The 24524-nt window shown below is 44.6% G+C and overlaps 1 protein-coding gene across 1 annotated transcript; it reads left to right on the top strand.

The window, feature by feature from the left end:
* Window positions 1-411: 411 nt before the first annotated feature.
* On the top strand, window positions 412-24524 carry grin3bb (glutamate receptor, ionotropic, N-methyl-D-aspartate 3Bb). Its single transcript, XM_074668353.1, has 9 exons — window positions 412-1165; window positions 10675-11306; window positions 15670-16765; window positions 19359-19504; window positions 19715-19830; window positions 20188-20339; window positions 20442-20606; window positions 23216-23283; window positions 23389-24524. Exons 1-9 carry the CDS (start codon window positions 638-640, stop codon window positions 24188-24190), a joined length of 3705 nt encoding a protein of 1234 aa, XP_074524454.1. The 5' UTR covers window positions 412-637; the 3' UTR covers window positions 24191-24524.

The raw sequence follows: 24524 nt of genomic DNA, 5'->3' as shown, positions 1-24524 counted from the left end.
CCTTCCTTCCCTCCTCCTCCTCTCCTTCTCCTTTCATCTGTTCACCACCTCCTCCTCTTTTCACCCTGCTCCCGACTTTCTTTTTACTCCCTCCTCCTCCACCTCTCCTCCTTTTCATCTTTTCTCCTTCACCTCCTTATTTCTCTTCCTCAGCGCTCCCTCTTTTCCTCCTTAACGCCTCCTCACCAGTTTGACCTTCATCTTTCCTCTCCTTTTCCCTCTTCTCCCTGGGCGCCTCCTGGTCTACTCCTCTTCACCTCCTCCCTCTCCCCTGCACTTACTGTCTTTAGATAAAAACCCCCTTCATGTTTTGACATCCAGCTTCCTCCCTCCACCTCCTTTTCTTTTTCTCCTGTGTTATCACCTCCTTCTTTCTTCTCCTCCTCCTGCGCCTCCTCTCTTTTCTTCTCCTCTCTTCCCATCTCGTTTGCTCCTCTTTCATCTTTTCTCCTCTCTCTCACTCTCTGTGGATCTCCTCTGCACCTCCTGTGTTTTCGGAGCCTCCCCCCCTCCTGCCGGCTCCCCCTCCTCCCGTCTCAGTCTCCCCTCAGCAGCAGGAGGAGCGGCAGCCTGTCGGTGTTTCGGCGGAGCGGGAGGAGAAGCGGTGGCGACAGAGCAATGCGGAGAGCCCAGCAGGATGTCTTTCTCCTCCTCCTCCTCCTCTTCCTCCGGGTCCCAGGCTCTCCGAGTCCTCCTCCTGTTGCTGCTCCTCCTCGCGCCTTCGTGTCTCCTCCACCCGGAGCCGTGTCACCTCCTGACGCAGATCGGACACTCGGTGCGCGTCGGTGCGCTCCTGCCGGCACAGCGCGCGGCTCGCGTGCGGGTCCAGACGGCGCTCAGCCGCGCTACGGCGGCTCTGAGGCGGGACCGAGAGCGGGATAGGGATATGGACCTGGACCTTGACCTGGACCCGGACCCGGACCGGGAGTGGGACGGGATTCTGCCCTACAACCTGAGTCTGGAGCTGGTTTCCCGGCAGCCAGCCGCCGCGGACCCACAGTCCGTGATCCGGATTGTGTGTGAGGGCGTGGTGGTGCGGGGGGTTTCCGCTGTACTTGCCTTCCCGCAGAGCCGCGAGGAGCTGCTACAGGTGGACCTGCTGGCCTCCTACCTGGAGATCCCGTTCCTCAGCGTGTTCGAGCACGAGGAGCCGCTCCGCACACAGGTACGAGTCTGATCAACACCTGGACCCAGGGCGGCGCGTGCGCTCACAGGTTCCTGTCACTCTGTGCCTGTGTGTGTGTGTGTGTGTGTGTGTGTGTGTGTGTGTGTGTGTGTGTGTGTGTGTGTGTGTGTGTGTGTGTGTGTGTGTGTGTGATAGAAAGAGTTTGACCTTGACCTGTTAGAAGTCTCAGGTTTCTGTGCTGAGACTAAATCAGTACCTTAGTTAATTAGTTATTAAATTAGTAAGTCAGTAAGTTTGTCAGTAAGTAAGTTAGTCAATAGTCGGTGGGTTAGTTATAAGGTCAGTTAGTAAGTTAATTAGTTGCATGATTGGCCTCAAAAAACGTGTTAATTAACACACTGGACAGTTTGGGGTCAGAGGTCAGGTGCTGTGTCTGTGAAATTGGATGAACTTTGTTTCTCAGCTTTAAACTTTTCTCGTGGTGTCCCCCAGGGGTCAGTGTTGGGTCCCAAATCCTTTATATTGTATGTTAATGAAATATATAAGGTAACACCAAAATTCCCCCGTCACAGGATGTACAGCCAGTTGTGCAGCCAGAGTCTGTGCAGTAGAGACTGTGAGGGATTCTGGGAGAATCTGAGTGAAGCTGGGTGACAAAAATGATAATAATTATTTTTTCTTTCGAGTCTAATCACTTCCTGTCTCTACCTCCCGACATATTTTACAATCCCCGAAAAAAATACACAACAGCAGCTGCCAATCATTGTTAAACTTTACACAAAGCCTCGTTTTTAACCTTTTATGACTGATGAAAAAAAAACTTTTCAGAAAAAAGAGGACTTGAATACTAGGCAGCCAAATGATATCTTCAAAGAACCACAACAATCAGACGTGAGAAACATTTCTACCAGGTGTATTAATTTTTTAAAGTTTGACCACAGCCCATCTGGAATGACTGGGGAGATGGATTTTTTGACCCATACTGCAGCCAGCCACCAGGGGGAGCAGTTTTTGTGGAGACCTCACTGAGAGCCTTTTTACAGCCTATGGGAAACACATGTTTTCAAACTAATACCCTTCATTGATGATGTAGCCTAAGTATTTTCTGCTCCAGAGAGAATTTGAAAACATTACTGAAATAAAAAAAAGAACTAAATAGAAATGTGGTTTGATAAAAAGTAGTAAGTATAACTAAAAAAAAAAAAAGAAGGCATTTGGTAACCAGAGAGGAAACACAGATATTCATTTAGAGATAGATAGGGAAAATTTAGGAAGGGTTACTGAAAATTAATTTCTTGGACTAACAGTAGATGAGAAATGAAATTTGAAATCTCACATTTAAAAAAAAGTAGACCAAACAAATCAAAAACATTTAAATACTGAACAAAGTCAAAGAGGTTCTGGGTCAAAAACCAGTCCACAATCTGAACTGTTCTCTGGTTTTACTGTATTCAAGTTACCGTGCAGAGATTTGGGTCAACACCTACAAATGTTCAATGCATTCATTGTCCATGCTTCAAAAAACCTGCGGTGAGAATTACTCATAAAGTCAGACACCTGGATCACACCAACTCATTATTTCTACGGTCAAATCTGTTTATGTTTTCAGATGTTGTGAAACATCAAACTGGGATTCAAGGAAAAGATACAGTTTACTTCCTGCTGCGGGATTTAACTTTGGAACAGTCTGTCCCACAAAATATATGACTAAAGACAAGATTTAATAACATATCTATCTATCTATCTATCTATCTATATATATATATATATATATATATATATATATATATATATATATATATATATATATATATATATATATATATATATATAAATATATATATATATATATATGTGTGTGTATATATGTGTGTGTGTGTATTTTATGTGTGTGCGTGTATACTGTATATATTTGTAAAATTATGTATATGTGTATATAAGTGTAGGGTGTTAAAATATTTAATTAGCTCCATAAATGAAGGCAAATATGAGTTCAGACAAGTCAATTCATTAGATATATTAACAAAAAAATTTATATATTTATAGTGGCTAATTTATAAGTTTATATTTGCACAGTATAAATGTATAACAATAATTAGTCAAAATATTTTTTTTTTTAATTAATTATTATATAATAATTTGATTTTTTTAGCTTTGGAAATTAATTTTTACTTTTTTCTGATCATTTTTGGAAATTTCAAAGAAGTTAAATCTGTGATTTATTTATTTATTTATTTATTTATTTATTTATTTATTTATTTTTTTGCATAATTAGCAAAAAAGTCTTACTTTTTTTAAATTTCCAAAATAAACATTTTATTATTAGTTAGTGAGTTGGTTAGTCGGTCAGTAGGTAGCTTTACTGGGAAATTAAGTTAGTCATTCATTCAAAGTTGGCCAGTTAGTATCTTAGTTTAAAAAACAGTGAAACTTGTCCTGTTGAGCGGTGGTCCCCAACCCCTGGGCCGCGACTCAGTACAGGTCCAGGGGCCAATTGGTACACAAAAAATACTCAACCTAAATTGTTTCAGTTTGATTTATCTGAACAATGTTTTATTTTGAAAAATGACCTGCAATCTCTACGTCATACCTGTCTATGACTCATTCCTGACACCAAATCCCCACGCTAGTAAAATGGACGAAAAACAAACATCTTTGGAAAGTTTCTTTTGGAAAGTCTGTGAAAATATTGCCTGACGTTAAACTGGTCCATGGTTCAAACAAGGTTGGGGGCCGTAGAGGCTGCAGGTTTGGTGTTGTGTTCGCCATTACACTCATCAGTGGATAAAGCAAAGAAAAAAAAATAACTATGCAGATCAGGGGATCTGACTCATCTATCCTACGACCTCCACAGATCATCAGCAGACCATCCACAGGTCATCTATAATACAGTAACAATTTCAATTTATGCAAATATATAACAAGTCTAAGAGTGAGGCAGTGGAAATGTGAATAGAAATGCATGATGTGCAAACTAGCATGAAGTACATGAGGCAGTGGACTCCCATCAGTTGTTGAGTGGGATGGCAGTGGGGAGAAAGAGGTTTGAGTCTCCTGGACCTCCAGCCTGAGGGGTAGGACAGTTGACATTGGGGGCTCCCACTGTTGTCTCCTTCGTCTTGTCTGTGTTGAGGGTGAGGTTGTTGTCCTCACACCATGACACCAGGCTGGCCAGTGACATGTCCCATCAGTGTGGTGAAATCCCCACACTTCAGGAGGATGTTGTCTTTGTGGGAGGCGACTCAGTCAGGGATTAATCAGGTGTAGAGGATGGGGCTGAGGACGGATCCCTGTGGGGTGCCAATGTACCAACCCTGAAAGTCTAGGGCCTGTTTGTCCAGAAGTTCGGTCTATCTACAAATAATAACAGTACATAGAAATAGAATGGAATAAAATAGAAAACACTTTATCTAACCCTGAGGGGAAATTCAGGAGGAGCAATTAAGAAAACAAAAGTAAGAACGTGTATAGAAAGTGTAAAAAGCTCCATAAGAAAATAGATACTGACAGCTTGTCCATCGTTGTCCAGTCAGCCAGTCTCCACCTCCACAGGGTCCAGGACTGAGCTTCTTCAGCAGTCTGTTCAGTCTCTGTCTCCTGGATCCTGTATCTTAGCATGATGCTGCTCTGCCTTCTGGTATTCCCTCTGTTGCTGGGTTAGCACAGCTAGCTCGTCCATCTTATTGGAAATAGATCTTACGTTCCCAATAACGATGGATGGAAGGACAGGTCCATGTCATCACTTCTTAGCTCACACCTGAGAACCAGCACGTCATCCTCACCTCCTTCTTCTCACCTTGTGGGAAACATCCGGCCTTGCACCAGTTAGCATTGATATGCTACAGGCTGCTAACAGCTGATTTCACATGTAAACAATGCAGCCATGGTTACATGTAGGATCTCCAGACAAACTCAGGAGAAAAGTAGTAAAAATGTCACTGAAGACAAAACCAGTTTGGTGTCCACGACCAACAAATGAGCCATACAAAGTAACGATCCACTCCAAATACAAACATGAGGAAAAGAGATGGAAAAATCTGTGTTTTTCTCTGCTGAAAACAATTTCTGTGATTAATTTTGTAGTGATGGTGGACACTGGAGCCTAACTGTCAGACAGAAAAAGACAGAAGTGCAGAAGAAAGATAAACAGAAGAGTGATAGAGCACGAGCTAAAGGCTAATGTTGACTCCAACCCACAGTCAGCAGTTATTGGTACTGAATGTTATTGGTGTCACCGTTCAAACTACAATAAATACATAACCCTGACCCTTTGCATCCTGGGAAAAGTTGTCTTGAATGAGTGAAGAAGAGCAGGTTTTAAAAGACGTAATGATGAAGTGATGTTTAAACTCTGAATGAGATGTCAGAATCTCGTTAAGAGTCCCTCGTTAGAGACTTAACGAGCGGATAATTAGCTACTTACACTCAGAACCACGGCCTGCTTATCACACACACATACGCGAACACACATTCTCACGCGCACACACATGAAGAGTATCATCAGGGGGAAATCTAAAACTTTGAACATAACCTTCTCTGTTACTATGGCAACCAGCCAGCTTCAAAGCCAGGGAGAGGAAGAGGGGGGAGACGGAGAAGGAGAGATTGTTTTGTCTGTTCTGTGTGTGTATGTCTGCCTGTGTGTGTGTGTCTGTGTGTGTGTGTGTGCACGCTCTGATGGAGTGTGTCTCTCCCTTGAATCTCCTGTGCGAGCCCCTTTGATCTTCCTGCTGTTACTATGACTCCACGGTGACACCTGCATCTGCTGCGAGCTGTTTGGCTGAGTGACGGGGACAGGAAGCAGGAAACCGGATGGAGTCACAGCCTGAGTTTGTTCAGATCGGTTTCAGAAAAGAGAAATCTTAAATAGTCGGGAGGAGGCTGGCTTCCTCCAGAATCAGGATCCGATCCAGCTGGAGGTCCTTCAGGAGGAGCAGAGGGAGGTTTGGACCTCCTCATACCACTGCAGAATGTGAGGGATCAAACTGTAGCAGCCTATCAGCTGATTGGCTGCTCATCAGCTGATTGAAGTTCCTTCAGTTTTATTTTTCTGCATGGAGCAGAGAGCAGCAGCTGTTCTCCCAGAAGGCTTTGCTCTCAGTGAGTCAGGACTCTGGTTCATAAATAAACATCAGAGTGAGAGTTCCCTCTCCTGAATCCGCTTTCTTCATGCTAACAGCTGTTCCATGCTACAACACAGAAACTACATTTTAAAAACACATCTACAACTGAAACACCTGACCAACACAACAACTGTCAACAACAAGCAGCACAACATGTCAGCAGATTTCTGTCTGACCAACATGACTGTGAAAACTATTGTTGTTTGTTGTTGTTGTTGTTTGTTTGTTTGTTTGTTGTTTGTTGTCTCAGCAGCTGTCTGTCTAAGCTGAGTCGAGTTCTGCTTCAGGTTTCTGTCCTTTAGAGGAAGTTGTCCTCTCCTCTGTAACTCTCTAATTGCTGCACAGGTGTGTACTCATGGTACCTGAGGTCAGACTGAGTCCTGCTTGTGACATGGTCTAGATCTAATCCAGGATCCACAGTAAACATGACCAACAGAAACTGGGACCAACAGTAAACAAGATCCACCCTAACAAGAGCCCACAGAAACTGGGCCCACTGTTTAAGTTTCAGTTTCAGTTTATTTCAGACAAAGAAAACAGTTGAAAATAAAAACAGTCAATTTAAGGGTACATAATACCACAATTGCTCATAAATACTAAATAAACATTCAAAGTGTCTGTAAAGGAGAAGACAGCAGCTAAAGCTTTTCATGTCCTACCCCCCACTTACTCTCCTTCTAAATTGACCAAAATATGTTCCTTACCCCCCCACCCCACCCCCAACGTGACTGGCCGTAACTGGAACCAACAGCAGTAACAGGGGGCCAAAAGTAACTGGGATCCAAAGTAAACCTGACCTTTAGTATCTGGGACCAACAGTAACTAGGATTAAAAGTAACTCAGACTAGCAGTAACTAGGACCCCAGTAACTGGGACCGACAGTAACTGGGATTAACAGTAACTTGGACCCAAAGTACACATGACACACAATAACTTGGACCAACAGTAAATCAGAGAAACAGTAACTAAGACCCGGAGGATCTGGAACCAACAGTAACCGGGACCCAAAGTAAATGTGACCTGCAGTAACTGGTATCAACATTAACTGGGACCAACAGTAGCTTGGACCCACAGTAAACACGACCAGCATTCACTGGGACCCACAGTAACGAAAACAAAAAAGTAACCACTCGCAGTAACTAGGACCTACAATTACTTGAACTAATAGTAACTCAGACAAACAGTAACTAGGACCATTAGGAACTGGGACCATTAGGAACTGGAACCAACAGTAACTTGGACCTACAGTAAACATGACCCACAGTAAACTGGACCAACATTACTGGGACCAACAGGTCCTGGGACCTACAGTTACTTGAACCAACAGTATCTCAGACAAAAAGTAACCAGGACCCACAGTATCTGGGACTAACAGTAACTTGGACCAACAGTGACTCAGACAAACAGTAACTAGGACTTGCAGGAACTGGGACCAACAGTTACTGGGACCCACAGTGAACATTAACAACAGTCAAATTGCCCACAGTAACTTGACCCATAGTAAAAAGGATTCACCAACCAGGACCCACAGTAACTGGGACCACTGTAAACATGACTCACTGTAACTGGGACCCACATTAACTGGGACCCACATTAACTGGGACCACTGTAAACATGACTCACTGTAACTGGGACCAGCATTGAACATGACCTACCTTAACCTGTACTCTCAGTACACACAAATTGAGTAACTGGGACCCATAGTTAACATGACCCACTGTTAATGGCACTTACTAGAAATATGACTCACTGTTAACATTACCCACAGTAAACGTGACCTTCAATAACTGGGAACCACTGTAAACATGATCCACCATTAACATAACCCTCTGTAAGCCTGGCTCTCAGTCTGTGAGCTCTCATCTTAAAGGTTGTTTACTCCTGTTAATCTGGTCCACAGTGGGCTGGTTCTCATGACCCCCTTGAAAATGAGACGATTCATCTCAATCCTGTTAATAAAGAAATTTACAAATGTCGATTACTCAAAGTCCTGGTTGAGGTCGTCAAAGAAGCCCAGCTGGCTGCGAGCCGCCTGATTGGCTCAATGTTGGATGTAAACAGGAAGTGATGGAGTGGATGAGAGCCAGACTCCTTGATCTCTGGACTGTAACAAGCTTTTAGTGAGATGAAACTGTAAAGCTGGGGAACCCTCCAAAACACTCTCTTTCTCCCTCTTACACACACACACACTCACCCACACACACACACTCCCATACATGAACAAACACCCTTGGAACAGATGTTAACTCAGATGAGAGCACACAGATGATTATGATGGTAATTCAGATGAAGATGATGATGTTGATTGTGATGATGGTAATTTTTGTGATGATGATGATGATTGTGATAAAGATGAAGATGGCCTTCATTACTGAGATTACTTTTGATAAACAGTTCAGATACAGAATTTTTTTTCGCACAGATTCAGGTAGTGCTTTAAGTGTGTTTGGCCTCAGGTGCTGCCCCCTAGTGCCAGAAAAAAAGTTTGTTTTTTTCCCCCCACGCTGCTACACCTCAGCAAATAGAAATTAGGTTGTGTTAGGCTTTTCTCGTATGAAAAGAAGCAAAAGGCTGATGTTGATGTTTGCTGGGAGATATTGCATGTGGGCTCTGGGAGCCTGGGATTAAACATTCAGGAGACCCGCTGCACCCCTGAGCCACAGCCAGCTACAAATGTAAATAAGTCGTTAAAGATAATTCTGCAGACTGAAGCAGTCAGTGTTCCCTGAGGTTAGAATAATAAAATCAGCTGACTCTGTTCCCCCGCAGCTGAATCCCCCCTTCCCCTCAAGGCCGGTGCAAACTGGGGCATCATGGGATATGTAGGAATAGAAGCAGAGCTGGTGTGGAGATGCTTCCTCTGCGTTTCAGATCAGTGTGTGTTAAATAAAGTGAGATAAGGGCCATAGAAACAGTTGTTTAGTGTTTATAACATTCCAAATAAAACCATTTGACTTACAGTGGGGAAAATAAGACTGACTTTTTGTTAAAAGGTTTGATTCAGAGGGCCCCACCAATCCAAATCTGACACTCAAGTAGCATCTTAAAAAGTATTGAACACACCATGGAAAGGCTGAATACTTTAGCAAGGAAATGCACCATACCACCTGAAATCTGAAATTATTACTTTAACTTCCAATTAGTGCAAACCAACATCAGCTGGGCTAGAGCAAATTGATGGTCCTATAAAAAAGGTGTTTTTTACACCAAGCAGTTAAATAGCACACACCTCATGATGGGTAAAGGCAAAGAGCTCTCTGAAGACATTCACAACCTGATTGTTGCTCAGCATCAGAATGGAACTGGTTACAGACTTATATCAAAGCACCTGAATATTCCAGTCAGCACCGTTGGGGCCATTATTCACAAGTGGAAGAAGCACCACTTTACCATCAACAGGCCACGCACAGGAGCTCCTTGAAGATTTCTGACCAGGGAGTCAGAAAGATAGTCAGAAGAGGACTCAACCAGCCAAGGACCACCCTGAAAGTGCTCCAGAAAGACTTGGAGGCAGCAGGTACAATTGTTACAGAGAAAACAACAGGCAATGCACTCCACCACCATGGCCTCTATGGACGCTCAGCCCGCAAGACTCCATTCCTCAAGAAAAGGCATGTTGAAGCTGGTTTAAAGTTTGCTAAACAGCATCTTGACAAGCCTGTAGAATACTGGGAGAATGTTGTCTGTTCAGATGAGACCAAAACTGAACTTTTGGGCTGTCATACTACAGACCATGTTTGGAGGAGAAATCCACCACCATCCACCAGGATGATGAAGATGAGACGTGGCTGGACCTTCCAGCAGGACAACCATCCAAAGCACACGGCAAAGTTGACTCTCAAATGGTTTCAAAAAAGCGTGTTCAAGCGTGTTCACATTTTTCCTGTGTTATCGTGCTTAATTCACCATAATCATTATTTATGGACCTGAACGTTGTGATTTCTTTTCATGTGTGGATTATTTGAGTTAATACCAATGAGTGGGAGAAATTTTGTTTGAATTGTATCTTTGGAAATAAATGTGATGAAAAAAAATTGGCGCGTTCAATACTTATTTTCCCCACTGTGTTCTTCACACAGCTACATTATAGTTTTCTATGTAAACATTGAGCCAAACAGGAAGTGATTTATGGTCGGTCGCACAGAGAGACATCTGTGTTGTTGAGCTGAAAAAGTTAAAGTGTATTTAATGACATCATCAGTGGGTAAGTAGTTAAGACAGCAGAGTTCAGCAGAAACAGTTAAGTTTAGTAGAAACAGTAGAGCGTGATAAGTCTGTGTCTGGATCCTGAATTCTGTATTTGTTTGATTCTAGATCGATCTACAAATGTTCTAACTCTGTTCTTCTGTTCTTCTCCCTGGTCTCTATGGTCTTCCTGGTCGTCCTGGTCTTCCTGAATCTCCTGGTCCTGTTGGTTCTGTGTAGAACCAGTACCACCTGCAGATGGTGACCGGGGTTCCAGAGTCCAGTCTGTCGGACCTGTTGTTGAGGGTTCTGCAGCGGTCCGGTTGGAGCGAAGGAACCGTGGTTCTGTGTCGGGGGTGGGAGGAGTCTGGTCATCTTCTGCAGCTGCTGGACGGTCAGAGCAGTAGAGGTGCATTGTGGGACGTTGGAGGTGGGGTCTACTGGCGCCTGCGTGCCGTGTTGAACCTGACCCAGTCGTCACATGACGACACTCAAATCCACGACTTCCTGTCCCGACACTTCAGGCAGAACCAGTCCTCGCCAGCGTCTGTGTTGCTGTTTGGAGACGACCCACAGTGCGCGGCGGCGGTTCTACGCAGCGCACAGGACTTAGGACTGACATTACCCATGATGCACTGGGTTCTGGGCCAGCCTCTCAGTCCTGACGCTTTGCACGCCATTGGACTGCCGCTTGGCCTGCTGGCGTACGGCGAGGTCCAGAGGAAGCCACTCGACTTCTACGTCAGAGATGCACTGATGCTCATCACCAGAGCGGTCACCACGGCAACCATGGTCAGACCAGACCTGGCCCTGATCCAAAACATGAAGAACTGTTATGACGAGGTGACATCATCAGGACAATACCTGTCCAGGTGAGAATGTTTAACGATTTGATTATCATGAACGAGAGGAGGAGGAGGAGGAGGAGGAGGAGGAGGAGGAGGAGGAGGAAGAGGAGGAGGAGGAGGAAGGGTCTGTCTGCCGCTGTCCCACATTTCCACTCATCCTTCATCGTTCATTTCCTGTTTGTCTGAGCGTCATGTCTGCAGGATGTGAATCAGAAGCTTTGCAGAATTGTGTGTGTGTGTGTGTGTGTGTGTGTGTGTGTGTGTGTGTGTGTGTGTGTGTGTGTGTGTGTGTGTGTGTGTGTGTGTGTGTACGATCATCAGCTGCATGAATAAATATAAAACTAAAAACAGATTTAATCAGACTCACTGAAATATTTACGTGTTCCTGCTGCAGCTGTGACTCTGGTTTCTCCACCATCACCTCTCAGGTGGGAGGAGTCTCTCACACACACACACACACTCTCACACACTCACACATGCACACACACACACACGCACACACACACACACATTTGTATTCATGAAAACAGCCCGAGTGTTTTCCAGTCTGTGTGAATATAAATATGATGAAGGTTTAACTTTTATTCATGAAGAGATTTATTACACAGCCTCCAGCTCTTTCTCTCAAATTCAAATTCATTTCAAAAAGCTTTATTGACAAACGTACGTTTACACTGCCAAACATACACACAGTTAAACACACTCCACAGATGTGCAACAGGCGGAGCTAAAAGAAGAAAAAGGAAATGAACTTTCTCTCTGTTCATCATTAATATTAGAAAATCACAACAATTAACTTAAAGTGTTAACGTTTAGGTCTCTGTGTGTGTGTGTGTGTGTGTGTGTGTGTGTGTGTGATGATTCTGCCCATCAGAGCGTTTTTTATCTGAGCTCAGCGTTCAGCTCTGTGTCTGATTGTTTCTTCAGCTCCGTTAGTTCCTCCTCCTGCTCCGTTCAGGAAGTTTAAAGAATAAAAAGTTCAGAAATTAAAAACCAGAGTGAACGCAGAGTCCAGGTTCTGTGTCTAAAGTCTGACTGAGGGTCTAAAGGAGACAAGGAGAGAAGCTGAAGAGTGGAAGGAAACAATGAGAGGATCTGAAGGTCTGAAGGAGACAAGGACAGAAGCTGAAATTCTGAAGAGACCAGGTGAAGGTGTGAAGGAGACAAGGAAAGTGGCTGAAAGTCTAAAGGAGACAAAGAGAGTAGCTAAGTTCAAAGTAGACAAGGAAACCAACTCATGCTCTCAAGGGGACAAGGAGAGTAGCCAAGTTGAAATGAGACAAAGATACAAAATAAGGCTCTAAGGGAGACAAGAAGAGTACCTGAGTTGGAAGGAGACAAGGAGAGTAGCTTAAGGTTTAAAGAAGACAAAAAGAGTAGCGAGTTCCAAGGAGACAAGGAGACACACTGATGCTCTGAGGGGGACAAGGAAAGTAGTTTAAGGTTAAAAGGAGACAAGGAAAGTTGCTGAGTTTGAAAGACATGGAGAGTAGCTGAAGGCCTGAAAGAGACAAGGAGACCATATGATGGTCTAGAGGACACAAGGACAGTAGCTTTAGATTTAAAGGAAACAATGAGAGTAGCTAAAGGTCTGGAGGAAACAAGAAGGTTAGCTAAGGGTCTAAAGAACCCACGGAGACCACCTGATGCTCTGAAGGAGACAAGGAGAGTACCTGAAAGTCTAAAGCACACAAAGAGATTGTTGAGTGTCTGAAGGTGACAAGCAAAGTAAATGAGGGTCTGAAGGAGACAAGAAGGGTAGGGAGTTCAAATGAGACGAGGCGACCAACTGATGCTCTGAAGGAGACAAGGAGAGTAGGGAGTTCAAAGGAGACGAGGAGACCAACTGATGCTCTGAAGGAGACAAGGAGAGTAGCTGAGTTGGAAGGAGACGAGGAGAGTAGTTTAAGGTTTAAAGGAGACGAGAAAACCAACTGAGGTTCTGAAGATGACAAGGAGAGAAGTTAAAGATTTAAAGGAGACAAGGAGAGAAGTTCAAGATCTAAAGGAGACAAAGAGAGTAGATTTAAGTTTTAAAGAAACAAGAAAAGTGGTTTAGTATGAAGGAGACAAGGAGACAAACTGATGCTCTGAGGGAGACAAGGAGTCTAGCTTATTGTTAAAAGGAGAAAAGGGGGGTAGCTGAGATTGAAGGAGACAAGAAGAATCCGCAAAGGTTTAAAGGAGATGAGGAGAGTAGCTGAGCTCAAAGTTGACAAGGATACTAACTCACGCTCTGAAGGAGACAAGGAAAGTTACTTAGTTAAAAGGAAGCAAGGAGAGTAGCTTGAGGTTTAAAGAAGACGAGAAGAGTAGTTGAGTATGAAGGAGACAAGGAGAGTAGATCAAGGTTAAAAGGAGACAAGGAAAGTAGCTGAGTTCAAAGGAGACAAGGAGTGTAGCTGAAGGTCTGAAAGAGACAAGGAGACCACCTGATGGTCTTGAGGAGACAAAGAGAGTGGCTGAAGGATTAAAGGAAACAAGACAAGTAGCTAAAGGTCTGGAGGAAACAAGGAGAGTAGCTTAGGGTCTAAAGGACCCAAGGAGACCACCTGATGCTCTGAAGGAGACAAGGAGACTAGCTGAAAGTCTAAAGCACACAAGTAGATTCCTATGTGTCTGAAGGTGACAAGCAAAGTAGATGATGGTCTGGAAAAGACAAGGAGAGTAGCTTAAGGTTAGAAGGAGATGAGAAGACCAACTGAGGCTCTAAAGGAGACAAGGAAAGAAGCTAAAGATCTAAAGGATACAAGGAGAGTAGATTTAAGTATAACAGAGACAAGAAAAGTAGTTTAGTTTGAGGGAGACAAGGAGACAAACTGGTGCTCTGAGGGAGACAAGGAGAGTCGATCAAGATTCAAAGGAGACAAGAAAAGTAGCTGAGTTTGAAGGAGACAAGGAGAATCGGCTAGGGTTTAAAGGAGATGAGGAGAGTAGCTGGGCTCAAAGTAGACAAGGATACTAACTCACGCTCTGAAGGAGACAAGGAAAGTAACTCCTTGTCACCCTCAGAGCGTGAGTTAGTATCCTTGTCTAGGAGGAGAGTAGCTTAGGGTTAAAAGAAGACGAGAAGAGTAGTTGAGTACGAAGGAGACAAGGAGACGTACTTATGGTCTGAGGGTGACAAGGAGAGTAGATCAAGGTTAAAGGGAGACAAGAAGAGTAGCTGAGTTTGGAGGAGACAAGGAGAAATAGAAAGAGACAAGGAGACAAGGAGAGCAGCTGATGGTCTTGAGGAGAAAAGGAGGGTAGATAAAGGTTTAAAGAAACAAGAAGAGTAGCTTGGAGTCTGAAGGACCCAAGGAGACCACCTGATGCTCTGAAGGAGACGAGGAGAGTAGATGAAAGTCTGAAGCGCACAAGGAGATTGTTGAGTGTCTGAAGGTGACAAGGAGAGTAGCTGAAGATTTGAAGGAGACAAGGACTGTAGCTTAAGGTTTAAAGGAGATGAGGTGAGTAGATAAATTGGAAGGAAACAAGGACACCAACTGATCCTCTGAAGGAGACAAGGAGAGTAGCTTAAGTTTTAAAGGAAACAAAGAGAGTAGCTGAAGGTTTAAAGGAAACAAAGAGAGTAGCTGAAGGTTTAAAGGAAACAAGGAGAGTAGCTTAAGTTTTAAAGGAAACAAGGAGAGAAGCTGATGGTTTAAAGGAAACAAGGAGAGTAGCTGAAGGTTTAAAGATGACCAGGACATGAGCTGAAAGACTGAAGGAGATGAGGTGTGAAGGACACAAATATAGATGAGGAGACAAGATACAGGTGTGAAGGAGACAAGGAAATGAGGTGCAGGTGTGAAGGAGACGAGCTGGTTTTAGGGGGATTAAAGGTTGGAGCGCAGCGTGGAGTTCACTGACAGGAAAAGATCAAAGCGTTTGGCAGTAAATGAAATGACTTTCAGAGTGAAAGAGGAAATCCTGGGAGGACGGATTATCTGCTGCAGAGGAAGAAAAGAGCGTGAAGAGGAACAGAAAGTTCAGAGTGTTAATCAGAAACCAGAGCACACACCCACTCATCAGACTGACACCTGAACACAAGGACCCGCTAAGATCTGACTGTCAGACCAGAACTGGGTCAGGAGGCTGAGACCTGGTCTGAGGATCACAGAGACTCTGACGCCATCAGCTGCAGGTCGCCCTGATTTAAGAATCAACGCGTTAATGTGAGACGGGCTCTCTGTTTCAGACGCTCTTATTCTGAAACATCAGCTGCTACTTCCTGTTTGCTGATGATGAAGGTTACTCCTCATCCTCATCACTCCTCATCTTTTATCTTCACCCTCTCAGACCGTCTCCACCTCGACAAACCCCAGACACAGACAGATGGATGGTTTCACAGCTGTTTCCGTCCTGTCTGTGTGTGACCTGTCGTTCTGTCCCCGTCCTGCAGGTTCCTGTCCAACACCTCTTTCTCAGGTCTGACAGGTCCCGTCCGAGTCCACCAGAACCTCTCTCAGGTCCTGACCTCCCAGCGCTTCCACATCTGGAGCCTGCGGCGGGACGCGCTGGGTCAGCCCACCTGGGTGACGGTGGGCAGCTGGGAGGGAGGGGAGCTGCAGGTGGAGGACCAGGGAGTCTGGCAAGGGCCCAAACCTCCCCACAGGACAGAGGGCGGCGCCGGCAGGCGGATCAGAGGCCGCTGGCGGGCAGGGATGCCGGCGGCGGGCAGCCGTATCCGTGTGGTGACTCTGGTGGAGCATCCCTTCGTGTTCACGCGGGACGTGGACGACGAGGGCAGCTGTCCGGCTGGTCAGTTCTGCCTGGACGCTGGCACCAACAGCTCGGAGGTTCTGGAGCGGGTCTTCAGGGAGGTGGCGGCGGGGAACGGCAGCTTCCTGCCGATGGAATACAGCAAGTGTTGCTATGGTTACTGCATCGACCTGCTGGAGAAGCTGGCCGAGGACCTGGGCTTCGAGTTCGACCTCTACATCGTTGGAGACGGGAAGTACGGAGCGTGGAAGGGGGGGCGCTGGACCGGGCTGGTGGGGGACCTCCTGAACGGTCTGGCAGACATGGCCGTCACCTCCTTCAGCATCAACTCAGCCCGGAGCAGAGTCATCGACTTCACCTCGCCATTCTTCTCCACCAGCCTGGGCATCCTGGTGCGCAGCAAGGACACGGCGGCCCCCATCGGGGCCTTCATGTGGCCCCTGCACTGGTCTATGTGGGTGGGGATCTTCCTCGCGCTGCACATCACGGCGCTCTTCCTCACACTGTACGAGTGGAAAAGTCCTTACGGCATGACGCCTCACGGACGCAACAGGGTCAGGGTGTTCTCGTACTCGTCGGCCCTCAACCTGTGCTACGCCATCCTGTTCGGACGCACCGTCTCCTCCAAGACCCCCAAGTGCTGGACGGGCCGCTTCCTGATGAACCTGTGGGCCATCTTCTGCCTGCTGGTGCTGTCCAGCTACACCGCCAACCTCGCCGCCGTCATGGTGGGAGAGAAGACCTTTGAAGAGGTTTCTGGGATCCATGATGCCAAGGTGAGAGCCTGTAAAGGGTTTGAGTCCACAAGACCAGGAGACTCTGAGAAAACGTTTGACTTCCTGTGATAAAAAAACAACAAAACTTGAAACTGGAATAATCAGTCTGAAGAGAGAAAGCCCAAACCCAAACTACAAAGATTCAAATCAATCAATTAATAAAACCTGATCCGTGAAAACCTGATCCATAAAAACCTGATCCATTAAATCCTGATCTCTGGGTCCCGTTGGTGTTTCTGTTTGTTTGGTTCAGCTCAGTTTCAGATAGTTTGATAAAAAGTTTCTGTTTGATTGGATAATCCGACTGAAAGGCTCAGATGCTTTAACATCAGACACTCACACTCACACACACACACACACACACGTATCTTATGGATCGTCAGCTTTATCTCATCATAACAGAGTCTCGTTGTAATCCTTTAATCAAACAGCGAAACACAACGACACAAAAGCGATTTGAAAAACAACACATCAATTATAAATGTGATGATGGTGTTATTAATAAAATCATATTAATTATTAATCTAATGATGATGATGATGTGCTGGTGTTATTAATAAAAATCATATTAATTATAAACATGATGATGATGATGATGATGATGTCAGTGATAAGCCCCACTGATGCGGCTGATGAAGATAAAGGAGTGAACTCTTCAGGTGTTGTGTCGGCTGTAGCTCAGACTCTCTCCTGTCCTGTGGTGAATAATGACGAATTAAATGTGTTCTGGAGATCACCGCCATGTTTTAATTAAAGAGGAAACGCATCACTGAGTGTTTCAACAGCAAAGGCTGCTGGGAGCCCAGAACTTTAATCAAAGTCCGTCTGTGTGATAAGCTCCTTATTTTAAACACTGACTCAGAGCCGCGCTGCCTGCTGCTGCTACGACAAATACTGATTCAGTTACCGGCACATCTCTACAACATCTCTAATACATCTCTACAACATCTCTACAATATTTATACATCTCTACAACATCTCTACATCATCTCTACAACATCTCTACAATATTTATACAACATCTCTACAACATCTCTACAATATTTATACAACATCTCTACAATATTTATACATCTCTACAACATCTCTACATCATCTCTACAACATCTCTACAATATCTCTACAACATCTCTACAATATCTCTACAATATTTATACAACATCTCTACAACATCTCTACAATATCTTTACATAAACTCTACAATATCTCTACACAAACTCTACAACATCTCAACATAAACTCTACAACATCTCTACATAAACTCTACAACATCTCTACATAAACTCTAAAATATCTCAACATAAACTCTACAACATCTCTACAACATCTCTACAACATCTCTACAACATCGCTACATAAACTCTAAAATATCTCTACATGAACTCTACAACATCTCTACAACATCTCTACATAGACTCTAAAATATCTCTACATAAACTCTACAACATCTCTACAACATCCCTACATAAACTCTACAATATCTCTATAACATCTCTACAACATCTCTACATAAACTCTACAATATCTCTACAACATCTCTACAACATCTCTACATAAACTCTACAATATCTCTACAACATTTCTACAACATCTCAACATAAACTCTACAATGTCTCTACAACATTTCTACAACATCTCTACATAAACTCAAAATCTCTACAACACCTCAAACATTTTAGTAGTACCTACAAAAATTGTAAATCTTCCCATCTGAACTACTTCTCTGAAACATCTCTGCACAAACTGTAAAATATCTCTACAACATTTTTGAAACATCTCTTTCACAGCAACTTCAACATCTCTACAACACCTGTTCACTATCTCTGAGACATCTTAATATTTATACAATATCTCTACAATATTTATACAACATCTCTACAACATCTCTACAATATCTTTACATAAACTCTTCAATATCTCTACATAAACTCTACAACATCTCTACATAAACTCTAAAATATCTCAACATAAACTCTACAACATCTCTACAACATCTCTACATAAACCCTACAATATCTCTACAACATCTCTACAACATCTCTACATGAACTCTAAAATATCTCTACATAAACTCTACAACATCTCTACAACATCTCTACATAAACTCTAAAATATCTCTACATAAACTCTACAACATCTCTACAACATCTCTACATAAACTCTACAATATCTCTACAACATCTCTACATAAACTCTACAATATCTCTACAACATTTCTACAACATCTCAACATAAACTCTACAATGTCTTTACAACATTTCTACAACATCTCCACATAAACTCAAAATCTCTACAACACCTCAAACATTTTAGTAATACCTACAAAAATTGTAAATCTTCCCATCTGAACTACTTCTCTGAAACATCTCTGCACCAACTGTAAAATATCTCTACAACATTTTTGAAACATCTCTTTCACAGCAACTTCAACATCTCTACAACACCTGTTCACTATCTCTGAAACATCTCAATAACAGCTGGACAAAATCTCTGAAACATCTCTACAACATCTCTGAAATATCTCTATATAATAATATCTCTTTACTGCATTATCTCATCAATATGTCGTCGTCCTCTTCCCTGTTGGTTGCAGCTCCACCATCCCTCGTGGGGTTTCAGGTTTGGGACCGTGAGGGAGAGCAGCGCCGAGGACTACATGAAGAAAAGTTTCCCTGAGATGCACGAGTACATGAGACGCTTCAATGAACCGACGACACCTGAAGGCGTCGCTACTCTTAAGTAAGAGACAGAAACCAGACTGGACCAGACTGGACCAGACTGGACCAGACTAACTTTCCCAAAAAGTTTTAAGTCGTTGCCAGAAATTTAAGTTGCTATGTTTGGAAAAAAGTAGTTTGAGTAAATTGCTGTGTTTGCTGTAGTTGCCATGTTTGCTGTAGTTGCTGTGTTGGATGGTTGCCACATTAAGTGTGTTGCTCGGTGTTGAAGGTCAGACCCTCCTCAGCTGGACGCCTTCATCATGGACAAAGCTCTGCTGGACTACGAGGTCTCCATCGACGCAGACTGCAAACTGGCAACTGTCGGGAAACCGTTCGCTATCGAAGGTGAGACACTGAGGTGTGTGTGTGCGTGTGTGTGTGTGTGTGTGTGTGTGTGTGTGTGTGTGTGGTGACAGTTGCAGATCTGTCTCGTTTTCCAGGTCCTCAGAAGTAAAGAAACTCCAGCGTGTCTCTTTCTTTTTCTGCAGTTCACTTCCTGTTAGAGTGTTTCATCTGATTTCATCAGAGACGCTCACACACACACACACACACACACACACACACACACACACACACACAGTTACTCATGAATACAGCCTGAGAGGTGTTTTTTCACCCTGAGTCCTGACTGCAGCCTGACAGACTGAACCCAGGGCTCAGAGCTGTGTTGTTTATTGTTTGTCTTCCCGTTCTTGTTGCTAGGTTACGGTATCGGCCTCCCCCAGAACTCACCTCTGACCTCCAACATCTCCGAGTTCATCAGCAGGTACAAGTCTGAGGGTTACATGGACCTGCTGCACGACAAGTGGTACAAAGTGGTTCCATGTGGGAACCGCGTCTTCGCCGTCACAGAGGTCAGTCTGCTGCGCTCTGATTGGTTCAGTCTTAATGTGCCTCGTTTCCGTTCATCTGAACTGTTTTATGTCATCAAACATTTTTCTCCTCTCCTCCCTCAGACTCTTCAGATGGGGATCAGTCACTTCTCAGGTCTCTTCGTATTGCTGTGTGTCGGAGTGGGCGGGGCTTTGCTGACTCTGACCTGTGAACACGCCTTCTACAGACTCGTCCTGCCGCACATTCGTCGCAGACAGAACCTGAAGTACTGGCTGCACACCTCTCAGGTGAGTCCAGGACTCTGATCTCAAAAATTTCTATCCTGCCGGGCCGTGACACACGGACAAAATGGCAGAAGAACGGGATCTCCTAGTGGTCGAAGTGCAGAAATACAGGCATCTGTACCACTCTTCACCCGGAGATCACTGTGACAACCGAGTGGTAAATCGGTTAAATTAACCAGGATAAATGTCCGGGACAGATATGTCATGTTGTAAACAAAGGCAAACTTCTTCGACTCTGGTTTAGTACTCTGGTAGACGTATGTTTGTGATGCACTGCCCCCTGCAGCTTAGGAATGGACACCAACAGACGCCACATAGGGTGTTAAAAAGCATAAAAGCCTCACACTTTCTCTCATGCTGATCTCGTACGTCTGATTTCCGCGCGTCCTGTTCACACAGAAAGCGTAACACAGCCTTAAGACTGTCAGACTGCAGGATTTAGACTGTAGACTGTCAAAGAGTGAGAGTGTCACAGTGAAGACTCTAAAGCCGTGTCTCCACCAAGCAGTTCACTTCGGTTTCTCTTGCACGGCACATATTTTGAGGTGTTTCCACTGACTAATCTCAGGACAGATCCCCAAATAACTAAGACGAACTGTCCCACTTTTTGGGACCCTTCCTTAGGGGCGCCAGACTAAACCAGTCCAACCCGGAAGGTGGAGTTAGAAACACTACAGTCCATTGATTGGTGGAAAGAATCGTCACTTCTTGTGCAACTTCCTGGTGGCTCAAAGCCCTCTCTGAAACAAAGCTTGATTGGTCTTTGTATCAAAGAGCTACATGGTGATCACAAAGAAGAAGAATTGCTGGATGTCTTCCATCGTTGATCTTTGTTTAAGCGAGTCAAAAACACAATAAAGTATATTGTATCGTATCACATTTTTCTTCTTCGTTGGATTTATTAGTGGGGTACACTGTGTCATGCTGCTACGGCGTCACGCTAATATCAAACTGATGCAGCTATCGGCATCCAGCTTACGCACCTTCTACCACAAAAGGGCACGGTTGGCTGTGGAAATGCAAATAGGATCAGACTTCACTGAAGTTTAGCCTGATCCCGTTTGTGTTTCCACAGCAAACTGTGCCCTCTCATGGTGGGCGGCGTGGGAACCAGATGCCAAAAGCTGCATCTGTTAAACAATAGCGTGACGCCGTAGCAGCACTAATACCCCACTAATAAATCCAACGAAGAAGAAAAACGCGACACAGTAAACAAAGAGCACAGATGAAGACATGCAGCATTTCGTCCTCTCTGTGATTGTCATGTAGCTCTTTGATACAAAGAACAATCAAGCTTTGTTTCAGAGAAGTCTGTGTGCCGCCAGGAGACATACAGCTGTTGCACAGGAAGTGACGATTCTTTTGACCAATCAACGGTCTGCAGTGTTGTAGCTCCACCTTCAGAGAGTGGGTCTGTTCAGTCTGGCACCCAAACAAAAGGGTCCCAAAAAGTGTGACGGCTCGTCTCGGTTTTTTGGGGATCTGTCCCGGGATCAGTCAGTGGAAATGCCGCAAAATGTGCACCGTACCGAGATGAACCAAACAGGTCTGCTTGGTGGTGTGTGCTTGACTTCAAGACCATCAAACTCGAAGACTTTATGACTGTCAGACTTTTAGGCCTGAACCACACGTATATGGATATATTCCTAAACGCACATTTTCTGTCCGATTGGGCCTCTCAACCACACCAACACGGCGATTTCACCCACACAAACAGAGATTTTTAAAAGCGGATTAAAAAGTGAAGAAATAAAAAAATATCCAGTTGAGTGGATCCGTGGTGATGACGTCAAGCGCCTAGCAACAAGTCACTGTGTTTGACTGCGCATGCTCATAACGTTCTTCTTCTATGGTTTTCACATTTTGCTAACCTGCCACTTACCAGCCAGGCATGGCATTGCAGGCTCCAGAGGCAATCGTTTTCAGTTTGGCCTCTTCGTATGGACAGAGATATCTCTGTGGTGTGGACGGAGATTTTTTTTTTAAACGAGGACAAAGATATCCGATCAAAAAAATATCCATATACGTGTGGTTCAGGCCTTAGACTGTTAAGCCCTTTGCAAACCAGATGCGTATTTTTCGTGCGAATACTTTGCACTCTATTTTTTTTTCGAACCTACTGTTTTTCAATGCCAGCTTTCACACCACTTTTATTTTTCAGACCAAGGTCCATTTTTCCAAAGTTTCGCTTGCAACAAGAACACATCCCACCAATCAAAACACTTGTTGTTGACGTGTCACCCACTGAAACATTCAACATTGATTGTGCTTGTGTCCCATCACCTGGATCTTTACGACAAAAGACATAAAACTACAAAGACAACGATTAAAAGACATCGTTTGGAGGAGAATAGCTGCACAGATTGTGATGTATTCGCGTCACAGTTGGTGTGCAAAGGCCTTAAGACTGTTAGCTTGTCATAATGTCAGCCTGTTAGCCTGTTAGCCTGTTAGCCTGTTAGCCTGTTATTTTGGGTTTAAATGAGAGGATAGTTTCGATAGTTCTCTGTAGATGAGGAGCTCTTCATTTTACAGATGAATCCACTCAGAGGTGAAAGCTGATTTCTGTGTGTGATGACGGTTTGTGTTTGCTCTCTCTGGTCGTCTCCCAGAAAATCCACCGAGCTCTGAACATGACGTACGAGGACGTGAAGAAGCAGCAGGCAGAGAAAGAGAAGAGGTTGGTGTCTGAGGTCGTTTTAATGTTAAAAACCAGAATCAAAGATTTTATTTGATGGCTCCACACGCAGGTCGTCTTATCAACTGTCTTTCTGTGCCTGTGAAGCTGTAACCTGCAGAAGGCTCCGCCCCCCTCGGGCCTCCCCGCCCCTCCGGTCCCTGGAGCATCGGCCAGATGGAATAATGAGACCACGAAGGAAGACGCTGCTGCCGCTGTTAAAGATGCCCGAGACTTCAAACGAGTCCACTTCAACCTGGAAACGCTGAACACCCGCCGCCTGCTGGCTCGCATCGCCAACACTGACACCAAGGGAGGCGGGGCCAAAGGTGAAGAGGAGGGGCCAGTGAAGACACCAGCGGTGCAGAACAGTAGCGTGTGTCAGAATGGAGGTCCAGCTTCGTTAGCCGGTCTGGTGCTGTCCCTCTCCTCATCATCTGCCTCCTCATCAGCCCCTCCCTCTCGCCTCTTAGCCTCCTCTCTTGGAGCAGGAGCCCCTCCCCCAGTAACGACTCCTCCTCCCTCCTCGGTTGTTGCTCCGCCCCCTGCTCCTGTGGTCCCGCCCCATCCTGGCGAGCTGGAGGAGCTACAGGAGCAGATCGAGGAGATGAGAGAAAAGCTGAGGACGGCGTTGGCCAGGAGGGCGGAGATCAAGACCACTCTGACCAAACCTGTCGTCACGGAGACCAACAGCCTGGCTGTGGTTACCACGACAACAACAACAACACCAGAAACAACAACAACAACAGCAGCAGCAGCAGCTGTTCCACCTAGAGCCACACCCCCTGTTGTCCCGGTAACAACTCTGCCTGCCAACACTAAGTGTGTAACGACAATGACAGGACCCCCCCACAAAGTCCTCTCCAAAGTCCGGCCCCTCCAGAGCAGACTGGCCAATCAGAGGAGGTGATGCTCTCTGGTCATGTGACCCACTGTGAACAGCGACTTTTCAGTGCTGAGAGAAAAAAAGAAAAATTAAGTCTATGTTTATTTATAAGAACAGTTTTCGTCCACAGGGGGCAGCAGAGGGACAGGATGCTAAACATCTCCCCACCACAATAAAAGCCCCATCACTCAGTTGTCCTGATGTCAGTAAACACATTATTTTATATAAAATAATAATCTATAACATGCTTATTTTATATTCATTACAATGATCTTTAAACCTTGATAAAATAAAAAACTTAAATCTGTAAAATTTTCTTTTTTAAATAATTTACTGATCTAAAAATGTTTATTTTATA

This window comes from Halichoeres trimaculatus, unplaced genomic scaffold, assembly GCF_033239565.1.
Source record: "Halichoeres trimaculatus isolate MK-OKI-2021-1 unplaced genomic scaffold, fHalTri1.1 fHalTri1_scaffold_4, whole genome shotgun sequence".
Classification (NCBI taxonomy): domain Eukaryota; kingdom Metazoa; phylum Chordata; class Actinopteri; order Labriformes; family Labridae; genus Halichoeres; species Halichoeres trimaculatus.
The sequence above is the reverse complement of the archived record's forward strand: the minus strand, read 5'-3'. Positions and strand labels throughout refer to the sequence as shown.